This window comes from Morus notabilis, unplaced genomic scaffold (genome assembly GCF_000414095.1).
Source record: "Morus notabilis unplaced genomic scaffold, ASM41409v2 Scaffold16, whole genome shotgun sequence".
In the NCBI taxonomy this organism is placed as follows: Eukaryota; Viridiplantae; Streptophyta; class Magnoliopsida; order Rosales; family Moraceae; genus Morus; species Morus notabilis.
The window spans coordinates 251500-267426 of NW_010367452.1; the positions used below are offsets into that span (position 1 = coordinate 251500).

Genomic DNA, 15927 nt, shown 5'->3' on the forward strand with positions numbered 1-15927 from the left:
CAGGGAAAAAAATGGATAAAGAAGGATGCGAAAAGATTGTGCTCTGTCATTTGATAAAGAAAAAATGAAAAAAGAAAACAGAGAGTGCTTTGTTTTGTGTAGGAGGCTTGCCTTTAGAAACCAAAAGAGAAGATGAAGTTTTCAAGTCCAACCACTCTGTAAACTTACCCTTTTTCTCCAATTACCCAGATTACTATAAAGAAAAATTCGGAAACCAAACACAAAACCCTGAACGAAGACGAACAAACATGAGAGAAAAAAAAAAAGTATTTGTCTACTACTTTTAATAATCATTCTTTTTTTTTTTTTTACTTCATTAACATTTTAATATTTTGAATCCGTTAATATAGCAGACGGATCTAAATAGAAGGGGTAATTTAATTATTTTTTATATATTACGGGGTATTTTGAATGATTTTGAAAAATTAGAGAACATTTTGAAATAAGATATATAGTTTGAGGGCATTTACGAAAATAACCTGAAAAGAAAAGAAAAGACCCAGCAATTAGCAGATCATCAGCCTAAAGAAAGAACCAAGCAAGAAAGATCTTCAAGCAGCTATGGCGGAGTTTGCAAGTTTAGCCATCGATGGCGCAGAAAAGTTGTGGAATCCAATAAGCAGTGCTTATGATTACTTCAAACACTACCAGAAGAACGTCGACGCCCTCGTCGAAAAAGCCGGGAGGCTCAAAGTTCGAAGAGATGATGTTGAAGCAATCGTCCGAGCAGCGGAATCCCGGGACGAAGAAATCAGAAAAGAAGTCCGAGAATGGCAAGAAAGAGCGGACAAATTGTTGAAAGAGCACGAAGCATTGAAAGATCGGAGCGAAAAAAACAAGAGGTGCTCAGGTAGTGGGTGTCTTCCCGATTGTCGCTGGCGCTGGAGACTAAGCAAAGAAGCAGTGGACATGGCTTCCGTTGTCGACGATATCCTTAAAGAGCAAAGGTTCGACAACGTCGCTCTTCCTCGCGCTGAGCGACCGCCGGAGTTCAGGCGAACAGAGTCGATGCGGAAGTTTATGTTGTTTTCGTCGACGGAGAAAGCTATGGATGAGGTCATGGAAGCGTTGAGGAGTGGCGGCACCAGAGTCATCGGAGTACATGGAATGGGTGGCGTGGGGAAGACATCGATGGTAAAACAAGTAGCCACAAAAGCCATATCCGAGAGGTTGTTCAGCATCGTGGTCATGGCAACTGTATCACAAAATCCGGATCGGAGAACAATTCGAAACAAAATTGCGGACGAGCTTGGCCTAGAATCCTTGGGAGCATGTAGTGACGAAGCTGCATCAACTAAGATAAGGAACAGAATATTGCGAGAGAAGAAGGTCCTCATTATTTTGGATGATCTATGGACAAAGCTGGACTTAGACAGCGTCGGAATTCCTTACGGTAGTGAGCTAGAGGATTGCAAGTCAAGAATTATAATCACCACAAGACTGCAACAGGTTTGCACTCTAATGGAGAGCATAAGGATTCAACTCCAGCATTTGTCTGAACCAGATTCGTGGGAGTTCTTTAAGAGGACGGCAGGTACGAATTTCGAAGCACGGAAATTCGAGGAGATTGGTAAGTTGGTTGCTAAAGAATGCGGGGGGCTTCCTATAGCACTCATAGCAGTCGCAAAGGCGCTTGCAGACAAGGACATCGAAGAGTGGAAGACGGCGGCTCGACTACTTCAAAGATCTATGCCTTTTAACCAAGATGAAGACGAAGCCACGGTCAAGTGTATAAAGTTAAGCTATGATTTCTTGAAGGGAAAGGAAAAGGCTTGTTTCTTGATTTGCTGTCTTTTCCCGGAAGATCATAATGTTGGCATGGAAGAGCTGGCAAGGTTTGGCATTGGACTCGACCTGTTTAAAGAAGCCGACACAATAGAAGAAGCAAGAAAAGAAGCTGATTTGATTACCAAAAAGCTAATAGGTTCAGGATTGTTATTGGATGGTGATAAGAAGGAGCAAGTGAAAATGCATGATGTTGTCCGTGATGTGGCCATACGGATAAAAAGCGCTGATCGTGATGGTGGAGAGGAGCCGTTTTTCTTGGTACATACTGGTCGGATGCAAAAGGAATGGCCTACAAGGCGAACTTACAAACGATACGGTGCAATCTCTCTGATGTGCAGCGAGATCAACAGACTTCCTGATGTCCTAGATTGCACAAAACTACAAACCTTGATGTTGCAGGAGAACAGCTCTCTAAAAGAGATCCCAAGCACATTCTTCAAATGGATGAACGATCTCTTGATATTGAATCTAAATGGAATTCAAGCTTCCTCACTTCCTTCATCAATCGAGTCGCTAAAGAACCTGCGGACCCTGCATCTAGATCGTTGCAAATTTAACGACATTGCTATACTTGGAGTGTTGGAGACACTTGAGATACTTAGTCTCCGTGAATCTTTAATCGAAGCATTGCCAGAAGATATGGGGAAGTTGAGAAATCTAAGGTTGTTGGATCTTACTTTGTGTTTCAACATCCAGAAGATCCCTTCTAAATTAATTTCAAGTCTGTATTCTTTGGAGGAGTTGTACTTAAAAGGAAGCTTTTGGAGATGGGAGGACGCAATGCAACCAGGCACCGCTACTACGCATCAAGGAAGGAATGTGTTTTTCGATGAGCTGGTAAATCTACGCCGCTTAAGAATCTTGAAGGTCGATATGGAAAATGAGAAGTGCTTGCCCAGGAACATAGAAACTGTTCCAAATTGGGAGAAATTTGACATATGCATATGCAGAGAACAATTTACCCGGATGATGAATGTCAACTTGTCAAAAAAGGCGAGTCATGTATATTCAACAAACTTGCTCGTTGATATCCAGATGAAGAAGTTGCCAAATTGGTTCATCGAGGTGGTAGCGAAGAAAGCAGAGAAGTTAATCTATTCAGATTGCGAGGATTTGAACATGTTGGAAGAGTACAAACACGGGCAGTTCTCCGGTTTGGAGTCTCTTGTTGTTGAGCAGTGCCAAGAGGTATGCAACCTTATGTGTGTAACGAATAACGGTAGTCCGGGTGATTCTGCACCTGTGTTTGAGAGTTTGCAGGAGTTGCGAATCTTCCACATGGATTTTTTGGAGAAGATATGTGTCGGCGAGCTACCAACAGGTTCTTTTGAGAGGCTAAAATACTTGGAGGTTCAACAATGTAATGGTTTGATCAATTCGCTTTTACCTCCGAACTTGATAACGAGGCTAGGCAATCTAGAGAAACTTATTCTGAATGTCAACTCTGTGGAAGAGGTGTTTGGATTTGAAGGACTGGAACAAGGACAAGGGTATTTGGGAAGATTACAAGAGATCAGATTGGAGAACTTGTATGAACTAGCAAACGTATATAGAGGCCCGGAGCGCTTTGCTGATTTCAGAAATCTTAAGTTTCTGATGGTGATCCGATGCAAGAAGCTAAGGAATCTCTTTTCGGTGTCCATCCCCGGCAGTCTTGTGCAACTGGAAGATCTCTGGGTAGAGGAATGTGACCTAATGGAGGAAGTCATTCGAAGCGAACTCGAAATCACTTTGGAGGTAGTAATACCGCGATTGAAGACATTGTTTCTTAAAAATCTGCCTATGCTTAGCAGTTTCTACACTGGAAATGCCTCATTGAAGTGCCCTTCCTTGGAGCATCTATGTGTTCAGGAATGCCAAAATTTCAGAACTCTCGCTTCCGACTTCCACAGCTTAAATCATGTCCATGAAAATGATGAACACCACATGAAGCTCCTAAAGAAAAGGTACGTTTTACATTAGAAGAATTTGTTGTTTAACTCATCCCTTTAGCATCAAGTTATTTTACTCTGGGATTATGACTATGAGATTCTCATGTAGCTTACTTATAAATGATAAACAGTCTTCCGAAAAACTGCAGCTAGTTATGATTTAGTCCTATACTTGTTCATAACTTGGGGAGTGTATGGCCGTTGATTAAAGGCAGGACTCGAAAATGGCAACTAAATGAATTTTGGTGATTGTTTAATTTTCATGTGAATTCTGATTCTACATGTACAACAAGATTAATAAATCCTACATTTTTTAAGAAAAAAGTTCTATTAATTTTTTATGCTCTCTAACTATAAGGACTTCCTCTAGATTTTTGAATTTCATGCTGGCAGTTGAGCCTAGCTCAGACCTATTATAGTTCTGAACTCAACCAGCCCTTTTTTAAGAGATGCTCTAAACAACTTGCCCATTTGCCGCCTATAGATACATTTATGGATAGCGCACATATGTGGATGCAAAATTGAGGTTATATAAAACACTAGAAAATTATGGAAATCCATCCTGTTGGGACTAACTTAGCCGATGGAAGGACGTTTAAAATTAAACAAATGGGTCAAATAACATTTTATTTTACTTTGTTGCACTTACTTTAGAAATCAGTTCAAAATATTGTTCCTCTATGCAAATTAAACCAATCAATAAGTTTAATATTAGAATCACCTACTGACTATCTCTCTTTCGTGTTGCCTTGCAAACTGATGGAAGACTGGTGGGAGAACGAGAATATTAGCTTGAGAGGATGCACGCATGCATGCCATTTTTATACTGATTTCAAGTGCAGGAGGTTCTTTGGTTTGGCCATAAGGTGATATGCAAATTTTTCAGAACCATGTGTTGTTCTTTCTTTCTTTTCTTTTTTCTTTTAGCTAAATGATCGTCTAGAAAGAAAGCGACTCGTATTAGCATATTCTCTGATTAATAGTGTTTCTAGGACGCTAATAAATATGTGCATAGAAAGTCTTATTATTATGCTCACCCCTTATCAAGGAGCAAGTCATCCCGACCCCATCAAATGTACCAACAGAAAGGAGACGTGGATTATTATCCTATGTACTGGAACCTTTGACCAACAAATCCACCAAAGTAATTTCTTACTGCTATACAATATTATCTTATCAACGTGCGTTTATCTGTTATCTTTGAAACATATTTGCTAATTTAAAATTCTCTAATTGTTTAGTGGATTTCCTATGTCCTTGAACTTTAGCCCAATGGAATGAAATCTATCATCTGTGTTTGTAGATTATCAATTTTTGAATTGAATTTAATTGTTAGTTAGATTCTACTATTTCTCATTAGATCTTAGCTATGATAAAAGGCTTATATGACATATTCATTGATATCGCTCAGTGTTGTCTAATATTGGTTATCTGCAGTAGTGGAACCAACCATGGTCGAGTGGACGGTGACTGAACTTCTCTCTCTCTCTCTCTGGATTTTTTTTTTCCCCAATTTTATCTTTAAAATCTTTACGTTTTTCTTAATTTTTTTCCCACTAAAAATTGATCATCCCCATATAAACCTCCTAAGAACTTTATCCTTCAGTGCCCACCTCCACTGAAATAATAAGGTAATGCTGCCGCTAGTTATCTGTACTGTTACCAAATCTCCTCCATAAGTATTGCCTGAGTGTGGAATTACAATATGAGATTTTGATGTAGCGGAATGGATAGGATAGAATTTTTCCGGCTCATCCGGATGGAAGATAGGACTTAGAGTCCAAAATCTACCTAAAGAGATCCCACAAGGGAAAAAATCCCCAAATTAAAGAAAACACTCAAGTTTGTATTCAATTCTCAATATTCAAGTCTAACTATTACAATAGACAATGCGACTATCTATAGCTCACACACAAAATGATAATAAAATGTTCACTAAAACAAACGACCTACGATTAACAAAACAAGACTAAATTGGTAAGTTAGAATATACAATAATAGAAAATATAAAAACAACTATTATAACTAAATTCTCTTACATCAGTTCACTCCTTTGGTAAGAACTCGACCTTGAGTTTAATAGAAGCACAAGAAAAGCGAATGTGATGTAGCGAGCGACACCGATAGTGACAAAAGACTCCCGTTTAGGCTCGTGGGAGTGATAAGCCATAGTTCCTCCGTATCACATCCCAAACCCACAAAGGCACCAAGACAATGCTCCAACAGAATGCCACAAAATTCCAAGTTCATCGCCATTGACGCCCACTTGAATCTTCAGTCTTGAATTCCTCAAAAGCAAACCCTAGTGTTCCAATAAATTGGCTAACAAGAATAGATGGCTTAACAACCAAATCAACAAAAATATTATCCTCAAATGTCAAATTTCTAAGTTTGTGCCTATGGTTCCAATTTCTCCATCTTGGTTATTTGGTTCACTTTGCATCTCCTCAAATATCTCAAGACCACATTGATCATCCATAGCCTCACCTTTGGTCACACCCAAAGAATCTGTAAGCTGACCACCTCCCTCAAACTTAGTAAAATCATTGCTCAATGTATCACAAAAATTATTTGTGTTTTCTTCATAATAAAACCATTCAGAAACAAACTTCATCATATCAGTAAGAGTGGGTGATCTGTCTTTGGATAAAGTTGGATTGGATTTGAAAATATGCTCTGTGCCTACGTTTAGAGTTGCAAGAATAGGCCGCCCCATTCTACTTTTAAATTTAACTTTTAAATTAATTCATAATTAGTTTATTCTGAGTTATTTATAATTTACAATTCTAAATTCTAAATTACTATAATATCCTTTATGTCTAATAGAATTTACAAGGATGACGGGAGATTTATGGGCCTATAACATTAAACTCTAATAAAATTAATAATTAATTAAACTCTTTTAATTAATATATCAATCTTATTAATTCTAAAGTTATTCCACTATAAACTTAATATTGCACTCTCGATATTATAGACAATTATATATGTAAAATGTTCATTTGATATAATCATTACATATAGATCAATTATCTATAAATAATTTATAATTAGAGTTAGGTAAAATCCGTTAACCTTTCTAATTACCTCCTTTTCCTTGATTCTCTAATGAAAAGTGATTCTATAAAATAAATTCATGAACTGAGGCCTCTATTAATCCAAGTAGCGAATCAACACTGCAAGGGAATTATTTATCTGTTTCTTTCTCAAGAAGGAATAAATTCAATCTTGTATATTAACATTCTAACTATCTATTTCATCATGGCTCTAAGATACTAGGAATTGAATCTAAGTGTGTCGAGATCCTTACCTGTAAGTCAAAAGACACAACTCCACAGATATGAGTCTATTAATAACTTAGAATTAAGATCGTTTCATATATGACCATCAGTATACTCGATTCGAATTTCTATACTTAATCAAAATTATCAAAATTTTGAATCGTGTCTTGTCCCAATCATACATAATCACATTATGTAAAATACACTTATTCGATATCTCTCTATATCAACGATGTGGATAAGCCCGCTCCATTCACAATGGGAATGACATTTATCAATAAATTTCTTGATTAAAGATTCTAAATTTTAATCAAATTCGTTATGGACTTTGTTTCGATTATTATCTTTAAATATTATCCTCTAGTATATAATACTTATATACAATATTTAAAGTCACATAAATAATCGTAGAATTTTCAACAATATTCATAAAGTATTCAAATAATACATGCACAATATAATGAAAATATTCTTTTATTAAATAAATGAAAATCCTTTATTACATCTTATACTTTTAAGATACCACTTCTAACAATCTCCCACTTGTCCTAAAATAAGTGAGACATGTACCTAATCCCAAAGCCTTCTAAATGCCTATCAAGCACCTTTCGTTGCAAGATTTTCGTAAATGGATATGTTAAGTTATTTTTTGTCCTGATCTTTAGAACCGCTACATCGCCTCTATCCATAATTTTCTTATCACATGATACTTCCTCTCTATGTGCTTTGCACTCTGATGACTTCTTGGCTCTTTTGAATTCGCCACAGCTCCACTGTTGTCACAATAGTGCTTAGTCAGTTGATCCATACCTGGAACAACTTCTAGAGCATCTTAGAACTTCCCAAGCCAGGCTGCTTCTTCTGCTGCTTCACAAGGTGCAACATACTCACTCTCTATGGACAAGTCAGCAACACACTTTTACTTGACACTTCTTCAGACCACAGCTCCACAACCTTGTGTGAACACAGAACTGGATGTCGACTTTCATTCATCTAAATTTGACTAGAAATCAAAGTTTGTATATCCAGTAGGTGACAACTCTCCATGGGAGTATGCTCCCCTATAAGTTGCAATAGTTGAATCCAATATGTAAAGAACGAATAAACAAATCAACTAATAAATATTTTAGGTTTATCCTCCATTATAGTTCCTCAGCTATTTCGAAGTACATAAATCTGGACATTTCATGTTATTAAACCAAGAAAAGAAAAAGAAAAATCACTGATGTTATGAAATTTTATTTGCCACGGAAGAATTGTTTTCTGCATGAGTTTGTAATATTAGTAAATACACAATTTAAAGCGTGTCCATATGTGTTGTGTGGTGTGTACTCGCAAGTACACGAGTCGCCTCAAGTTAATAAATGAGTAAATTGAGTATCGTCTTTAAAGATTGTATTTTAAAAAATAAACTAATTACCACAACTACAATAACATAAATTTTATCTAAACAGTTGAATTAAAGATAATAACTAAATTAAAACAAGAGCTTTAAACTAATAAGGCGATTAAAAATGCAATTTGCAGACAAAAGTAAAGTGTCGAAGGAAACGCTGATGATAAATGGCAATTAGGGGCTTTGAACTCACTCTACCAAGCTATGTTAATCTGATTCTTAGGCTTGTTAATTAATTTCACTCAATTCATTTATCTGAGGTTTTCAAAAGTAATTTCAGTCTCTCTACCGAATGGCGAGCCAAATAGCGTGCAATTAATCAATATCCCTATTAACCTAACCAATTAAGCACTCATTCAATGAACCTAATCTTGCTTACCCGAGTCAAATTATCATCCCGAACTCAATAAGCTCTAGGTTGTGTTTCTCAAATTCCAATATGTGAAAATAATTTTCCCAAGCTTAAATCCACACATCTATATCTCTAATTCATAGAATCACAAATCTGAACAATTAACGTAGAGAAACACAAATGACTTGAAATGAAATTTAATTAACAAGCTCTTAGATTCTTCAAAACATAGTAATAATAGAGCTACATCAAAACCCCTAGCTCAAAGAGCTTAACTAGAGTAAGACATCAAGAATCCCAAAATAAAATCTATAAACAAACTAAAAACCCAATCCATCATTCAATCACAAATCCAAAAAAATAACACAAACTCAAAAGCTAAATGAGAGAAAGTGAGAGAGAAAATCAAGAACTAGATGTCAATTGAGCTCCACAATCTTTAATCCCTCCTTGGATCTCAAGAAAGCTTTCAAATCTTAGTATTTTCTCTTTTGAGTTCTGATTTTTAGGTCTCCAAGTTCCTTTCATTCTCAGCATATTTCCTTTTTATATCTCCCTCAAATTAGCACAAAATCTGCCCTAAAATGAAAGAACCACGTGGACAAGTGCTGCAACAAATCAATTTCCCGATGTAGCACCGCTTGGGTTGTTGGAAAAAACCCTAGCAAAAAGGCATGACCGCTGCAGTGGGAGTTATATCTGCTGTAGCGGCTAACTGGCTTGAGTAGCGTCCTAATATTGCGTTACATCGAACAAAACACATCGTCTCGGGTAAGTTTAGCTCGAGACGCCCACTATAGCAGTAGTTCTCCTCGCTGCAGCGTTCGTGACAACACTTTTGCCTCTCTTTTTGTTCCTTTGAAGACTTTTTATTCACTTTAACATTAAAATTACAAAAGCAAAAATACTAATAATAATAATAATAATAAATGAAAAAACAATAAAAATGACAAAAACCCCAAGGAAATAACTAAAAATGGTAACGTATCAATATGTTAAATATTAATCACAAGCCAAAAATATATATAAATGTAATAGGGATTGAAAATGTTTGAACATGAGCAAAATCAATTACAACTAGTTCAAGCACTATTTTTACTAAAGCATCAAAAAAAAAAAAAAAGAAAGAAAGAAAAAAACACCAATGTTGTTACCCTTTCATTAGATAAGATGGTGAGGAAATTCGAACTACGTCTCGATATTATCAACATGATTTTATTATCATCAAGTTGATATTTGAACGCTCACACTTAAAAGTCCCAAACGTACTACTTGGTTTGTTGACTCTACGGACTTGTTTAATAAGAGAAAGGAAATAGGCAGGAAAAAAAGTATGCATTATTAAGAACTTATTGGTAGGAGGGGAAGAGTAGAAGGCGAAAAAGGAGTAATGAAAGAATTTTTTTAAAAATAAATAAATAAATAAATAAATAAATATATATATATATATATATATATTTATCGGAATGAGGAATCCCTAGTTTGTTTTATTTCGTTTAGAAGAGAAAAGAAGATGCAGTGGATTAAACGAGAGATTCCAAAGGCCCTTTCATTTCGTTGATGTAAATTATAATTTAAGTTTATGCTACAGTGATTTTTTTTAAATAAAAATTTAAATTTAAAATTTTTTGTTACAATGTTTTTTTTATTATTATTATTTTTTTATATGAGATCAGTTTTTAACACAAATTCTTAATTCAAATGAGCGAAATGAACGAGTTATTTATTAAAAAAAAATACAATAAAAGAAAATATCATTTAATTTCTTTATTTTCTCACGTAGAATATATTACATATTCTCCTTCCTAGTTTTCCCCCCTTATCAATCCTAGCTTAAAATTGGTGTTTTTTCCCCTTTTTGGGGAGAGTTTCTTATCCTTTATTCAATTTATTCTCTCGTTATTTTCTCCTCCCAAGCAATCACAAGTCTTAAAATCTTTCCACTAGTTCCTTCACTTCTGTCCTTCTTTTCAACTTTTCCCACCTACCAAACAAGATCTAAGTGATAGGGTACTGCCATCACAAAAACACTAGATATCCCATTAGCATTGGCACGACACCTATAACACTATTGATCACTCTAATTTTAGGATTGTTCACTTTCATGATGAGGGGCCTAAAATGAATTTAGAAGTCAAGTTCGATATATTCTATTGTTATTAAATGTATATAGGTACATATTTATTATATTTTTCCCGTTTTCTGTTTAATAATATGTATTCAATCTGTTTAGTCTTTACTAAAAATTACCTTTATTATTATTATTTTATTCAAAATTTATGTACTTACATCTGAATAATTTAGTTTGAGATTATCTAAGTGTAAGAATATTAATAACAATGTTAAATTTATCACTAAAAAGAGTAAAATATATCATAGTTAATATTTTATCTTGTGATTCAATATATAAGATTATATTAAATGTTATATCTACTTTTCAATGAAAATGACATTCTGGTAAAGATTAAATGCAGAAGTTAATATATCAAATAACAATAAAATACCAAAACTTAACATATAGTTTGTGTTAAATTTGAATTAAACGTAACATATGTTGGATTTAGCATAAAAAAATATTACGTTGAAAAATAATTTTCTTACTCAGATGTCATAAATACTTCGGCTTTTCAAAATAACTTCTAGTCAAAGTCACAAAATGTGACTTCTAAAAAAGCACTTTTGAATAGATTTTGAGACTTATATCAGGGTTTTATTAAAGTATTATAAACATCATTCCAATACCTTTATTGATTATTAGAAAATTTAAAAATAGTTTTGACCCAATAAGCTCTTAGTTCTAAATACTTACTGAAAAGCCATAATTTTTAGGTGCGTTAGGAACTCGTTCCAAAATGATTTTATTTTTTGTATGAAAATGGAAATGAAAACGTTTTCAATCTTAGACATAAGTCATTTTTGAAAATGCGTTTTGTAGTCTTATCAAGAGATTATTTTCAGTATAAAAAGTTATATTAATGTCTCTCTCTCCCTTTCTGCTCGAGAGAGGATAAACGAAAACAAAAAATGAAAAATGACTAAAAAGTCATTTTTTATTTCTCTATCATTTTACACTAAATTAAAAAATCGTTTTCATTTCTTTTTTGTCTTTAATTGTGCCAAACGTCGTTTCTCTCTCATTTTTATTTTTTTTCTTAAAAAACGTGAAAAATAAAAATAAAAACAATTCCAAATACAACCTTTGTTTCTCATTTTCTATTGGCTAAAAATAAAAGTAAAAACTTTTTGTTTCTTTTTTTCTATTGATTAAAAGTAAAAGTAAAAACTTTTTATTACTTTTTTTCTATTAATTAAAACTAAAAACTCTGCCAAACAAGTTCTATGTTAAAAGTTTCATTCATGAACTTAACCACACAAAAGCAAGTTAGAACTGAGTTTAGGCATATGGTGGCAGCACCGTCAAGTAAGTTGATAACCATAATCATAAGATACCATTTTAGGGGAAAAGATTTAAAATGCATTAGAATATACGTTCAAAAGTCGTAAAAAGAAAAAAAAAGGGCCAAATAAATAAATTTACAAAAAGCAATAACGTTCATTATCTAGTAATGTTTCTCTTTCCCCTGGCATAATTTCCAAGTGAACCAATAAAGTCCACTCCACATGCCACAAGCTCCAAAGCAAGTCAATCTCTCTCTCTCTCTCTCTCTCTCTCTCTCTCTCTCTCTCTCTCTCTCTAAATAAAAAAAAAGGAAAGGTCAATCTCTCTCATACCTCCTACCAACATGACCAACTGGCAAATTAGTTCATTTTGAGCTTCCTAGAAAGCTCATTACACCATCAAAGACACACAACCCATATATATAATTTGTGTTTGTGTGTGTGTGTGTATATATATATATATATATATATATATATTTATATAATCATATCCTCATACTACATAGAATCTCTCACAAGCCCTCCATGTGTTGGACAAAAATAAATACTCACCGAACGCGCTTAATTTCAGTTCTCTAGCTGTATTTAGCCTCACCAAAAAGAACAAAAAAACTTTCAGCCTCAAAGCCATAACCAACCCCAAAAAATCATACATGAACACACACAATTAAACAATCTTCCTCCCAAAACACCATACGACAATTTCACCAACAACATTTTCCCAGAAAATATTCTTCTTCATTTTCTCGTACACACAAACACACATTGTGTAATTTGATCATAACATTTATTCCAAAAAGCCATAATGCATGCAATTAGACTTGACCAACTCAACCAGCTAAGAACAATCTTTGCCCGGTTCGACATGGACTCCGACGGCAGCCTCACGATCCTTGAGCTGGCGGCGCTGCTCCGCTCCCTCGGGCTCAAGCCGTCGGGGGACCAAGTCCAAGCGCTGCTGTCCAACGTCGACGCAAACGGCAATGGCGCGGTGGAGTTCGAGGAGCTTGTCAATGCCATATTGCCCGACATGAAGGAGGAGATATTGGTGAACCAAGAGCAGCTTCTCGAGGTGTTCCGGTCGTTCGACAGGGACGGAAACGGCTACATCACGGCGGCAGAGCTGGCGGGGGCGATGGCGAAGATGGGGCAGCCGCTGACGTACAGGGAGCTGACGGAGATGATCAGGGAGGCTGACGTGGATGGAGATGGCGCTATTAGCTTCAATGAGTTTGCAACTGTTATGGCAAGATCTGCCTCGGATTTTCTAGGCCTTGCTTTGTCATGACTAAAAACAAGTTGATGAATATATATTCCTTTTTGTGTGAATGTAAATTATGGCCATATATGTAGAGATTAATGTTTGTTCATTCTTTGTCATTGCATCGATCAACCAAAGAACAGAATTTCTTTGTTCTACTAGCTATAGCTTAATTAGAATTTAGAAAGGTGAGAAGTTTTCTTCTTCTATCTTCTTTGTTTTGTTTTTTTTTTTTTCCCCTTGGACCTCCAAACTTTGTAAATATTTTCACTTTGTCTCCTAAATTTTAAAAAATAGATTTTACAATCTTGTATATCACCTTACCCTTTGTGTCATTAGTTGTTTTTCTTTTTTTGCTTTTGTTTTTGTTTTTTTGTTTTTGTAAACTATCATTAATGCCAATTCATTCTCAATTCAAACATCAATTTGGAGGCTAGAATTATTTCTGTCTAATGTGGTTACAGTTTTACCATCTATTAATTCTAAAGACAAGACAACCTTGGATATAGAAGAAGATAACAATTTATTTATATATTGTTCTGAAGTTCGTAGCCTTGAAACGGACATACAATTGCTAGAAAGAGATGGAGATTTTATTGTGTTTGTAGCATCGAGTTTTTGGGGCAAATTAATTTGCTCAATTTGATTATCTGAGAAAAATATGAACAAAGATTCTGAGGGAAAAGAACATTCTATAAAGTTCGGTTGCAGTTATAAGGGATTCAATATTAGAAAAATAAATAAATAAATGTTTCTCAAAGACTGTTCTTTTGTAGTTTTGAGAAGATTAGGGATTTAATGTTCTTTATTTATGTTTTTAAGGAGGGAAATGCCATTATAGCACTTAATCTCTCAATATTTTTGTCACCCCTCACATGATCTCATGTGCATTTTCTTCGTCAAAGTTTAACAGCTATTCAGTTCATAATAAAGTGGTACATGTTTGAAGTAGTGAATTGTCACCTGATCTAAATTGTTGCAGATATAATATAACGATAATTTCATATATGATTTGTCTAGGTGTAGAGTTTAAATTCTCCACTTAAATCAAATAATAATAATAATAATAGATTTTAAAACTACAACGGAAATCCTCCCAAAAATTAGAAAAAAAAAAAAAAAAAAGAAGTCACTTCTTAAAACTCAGGAATAAAGAGAGAATAGGTGCATAGATCGGGTAAAACCCGTAGAAAATAAACCCCTTTTTTTTAGTTTGGGGATCTAGAACGTACTTTTCTTAAGGGACTATAGCTTTTTGACACTTTCTTGAACAAATTTGGTAACGTCTTGAAATGAATTATTATTTAGCTATTTAGTTGAATATTTGTAGGGTAAGAGATGATATTTTAATTTTTACCAACCGATTATGAACCTTAAATTTGTTTCTTTTTCCCCCTTTAAAATCAATCTCCTTTTGGAATGACTTTCTACAAAGAATTATCTAAAATATCTTTTCAACATAATTCTTTGACAATATAAAGAAAAATTATTTTTCAATAATGTACAATTTTGAACCGCAAAAATTCTTATAGGAATTCGTCGGAATTTTTATGTTGTTTTATTTTGCTATAATTCAGGTGTTATCTAATGCTTAGAAATAGGTAATATGAACTGGAATACTCTTCAAGCAAAAAAAAAAGGATACTCTACCGCAAAAGTTTCTCTTTTTCAACTTGCATAACTACTCATATCATAATTGATCAGTATAAGACCCACACGTTAAAATATATTTATGTCCTGAGCAGTGGCAGAGCCAGAATTTCAATTTAAGGGGGCTGTAAGTTAAACACGTGAAAAGCCTTCAAAACCATTAAATTATCAACTCTTAATAATATACATAGTTTTAATTTGTTTAATCATTTTCTACGTCGTAGAAGAGATTTCATAAAAGTTCAATTTTAACCTGATTCATTATTCTCTTATGCATATAGTATAGTGAAAAAAATAAAGAAGAACACTTAATGAAAATTATCTTGATGTGAAAAATTTGAAAATAAATTATTTAGAGGGTATGTAAGAGAAAAATAATATTTGAAATGGATGCAGAAAAAAGATGTTTAAGTAGAGACATATTAAAAATTATTTTGGTCGGGCAATTTGGAAAAAAAAAGTACATAATATGCTACATTTCTAAAGATTTGTGTTCAAAAACTATAAAAACGTATGAACAAAAATATTTAAGTAATGGATACATTGAAAAAGAAAAAATTACTTCAACATGGGTAAATAAATTAGAAAGAAAAAATATAGTCAAGATATATTTTTCAAAAAAAAACTAATACGAATAAATTAGAGAAAAATTTTGTTAATGAGGAGGTATGTATAAGATCTTATTAATGAGGAGGCATATATAAAAAATTCCTGAAAAACTAAATGCAATTAAACAAATTTCAAAAATTCAGGGGAAAAATTTTGAAAAACTACATGCAATAAAACAAATTTTCAAAAATTTAGAGGGGCATATATTAAAAGTTTTGAAAAACTATATGTAAAAAAAAAAAAAAAAAAAAAAAAAAAAA

At 33.9% G+C, this 15927-nt stretch overlaps 2 protein-coding genes across 3 annotated transcripts; both read left to right on the top strand.

Moving 5' to 3' along the window:
- The first annotated feature begins 537 nt into the window (after positions 1-537).
- On the top strand, positions 538-5185 carry LOC21405079 (disease resistance protein At4g27190). 2 transcript variants are annotated; one of them, XR_002903486.1, is made up of 3 exons: positions 538-3734; positions 4486-4585; positions 5157-5185. XR_002903486.1 is itself a non-coding variant. In XM_024174993.1 (2 exons), the coding sequence occupies exons 1-2, from the start codon at positions 562-564 to the stop codon at positions 4508-4510; spliced, it is 3198 nt and encodes a 1065-aa protein (XP_024030761.1). In that variant the 5' UTR covers positions 538-561; the 3' UTR covers positions 4511-4899. The 2 variants fall into 2 exon arrangements, 1 of the variants encoding a protein (XP_024030761.1); XM_024174993.1 differs by lacking the exon at positions 5157-5185 and having other exon boundaries at positions 4486-4899.
- A 7767-nt stretch (positions 5186-12952) lies between these two features.
- Positions 12953-13484, top strand: LOC21405081 (probable calcium-binding protein CML15). Its single transcript, XM_010112461.2, has one exon. It carries the CDS (start codon positions 12953-12955, stop codon positions 13433-13435), a length of 483 nt encoding a protein of 160 aa, XP_010110763.1. The 3' UTR covers positions 13436-13484.
- The last annotated feature ends 2443 nt before the right edge of the window (positions 13485-15927 follow it).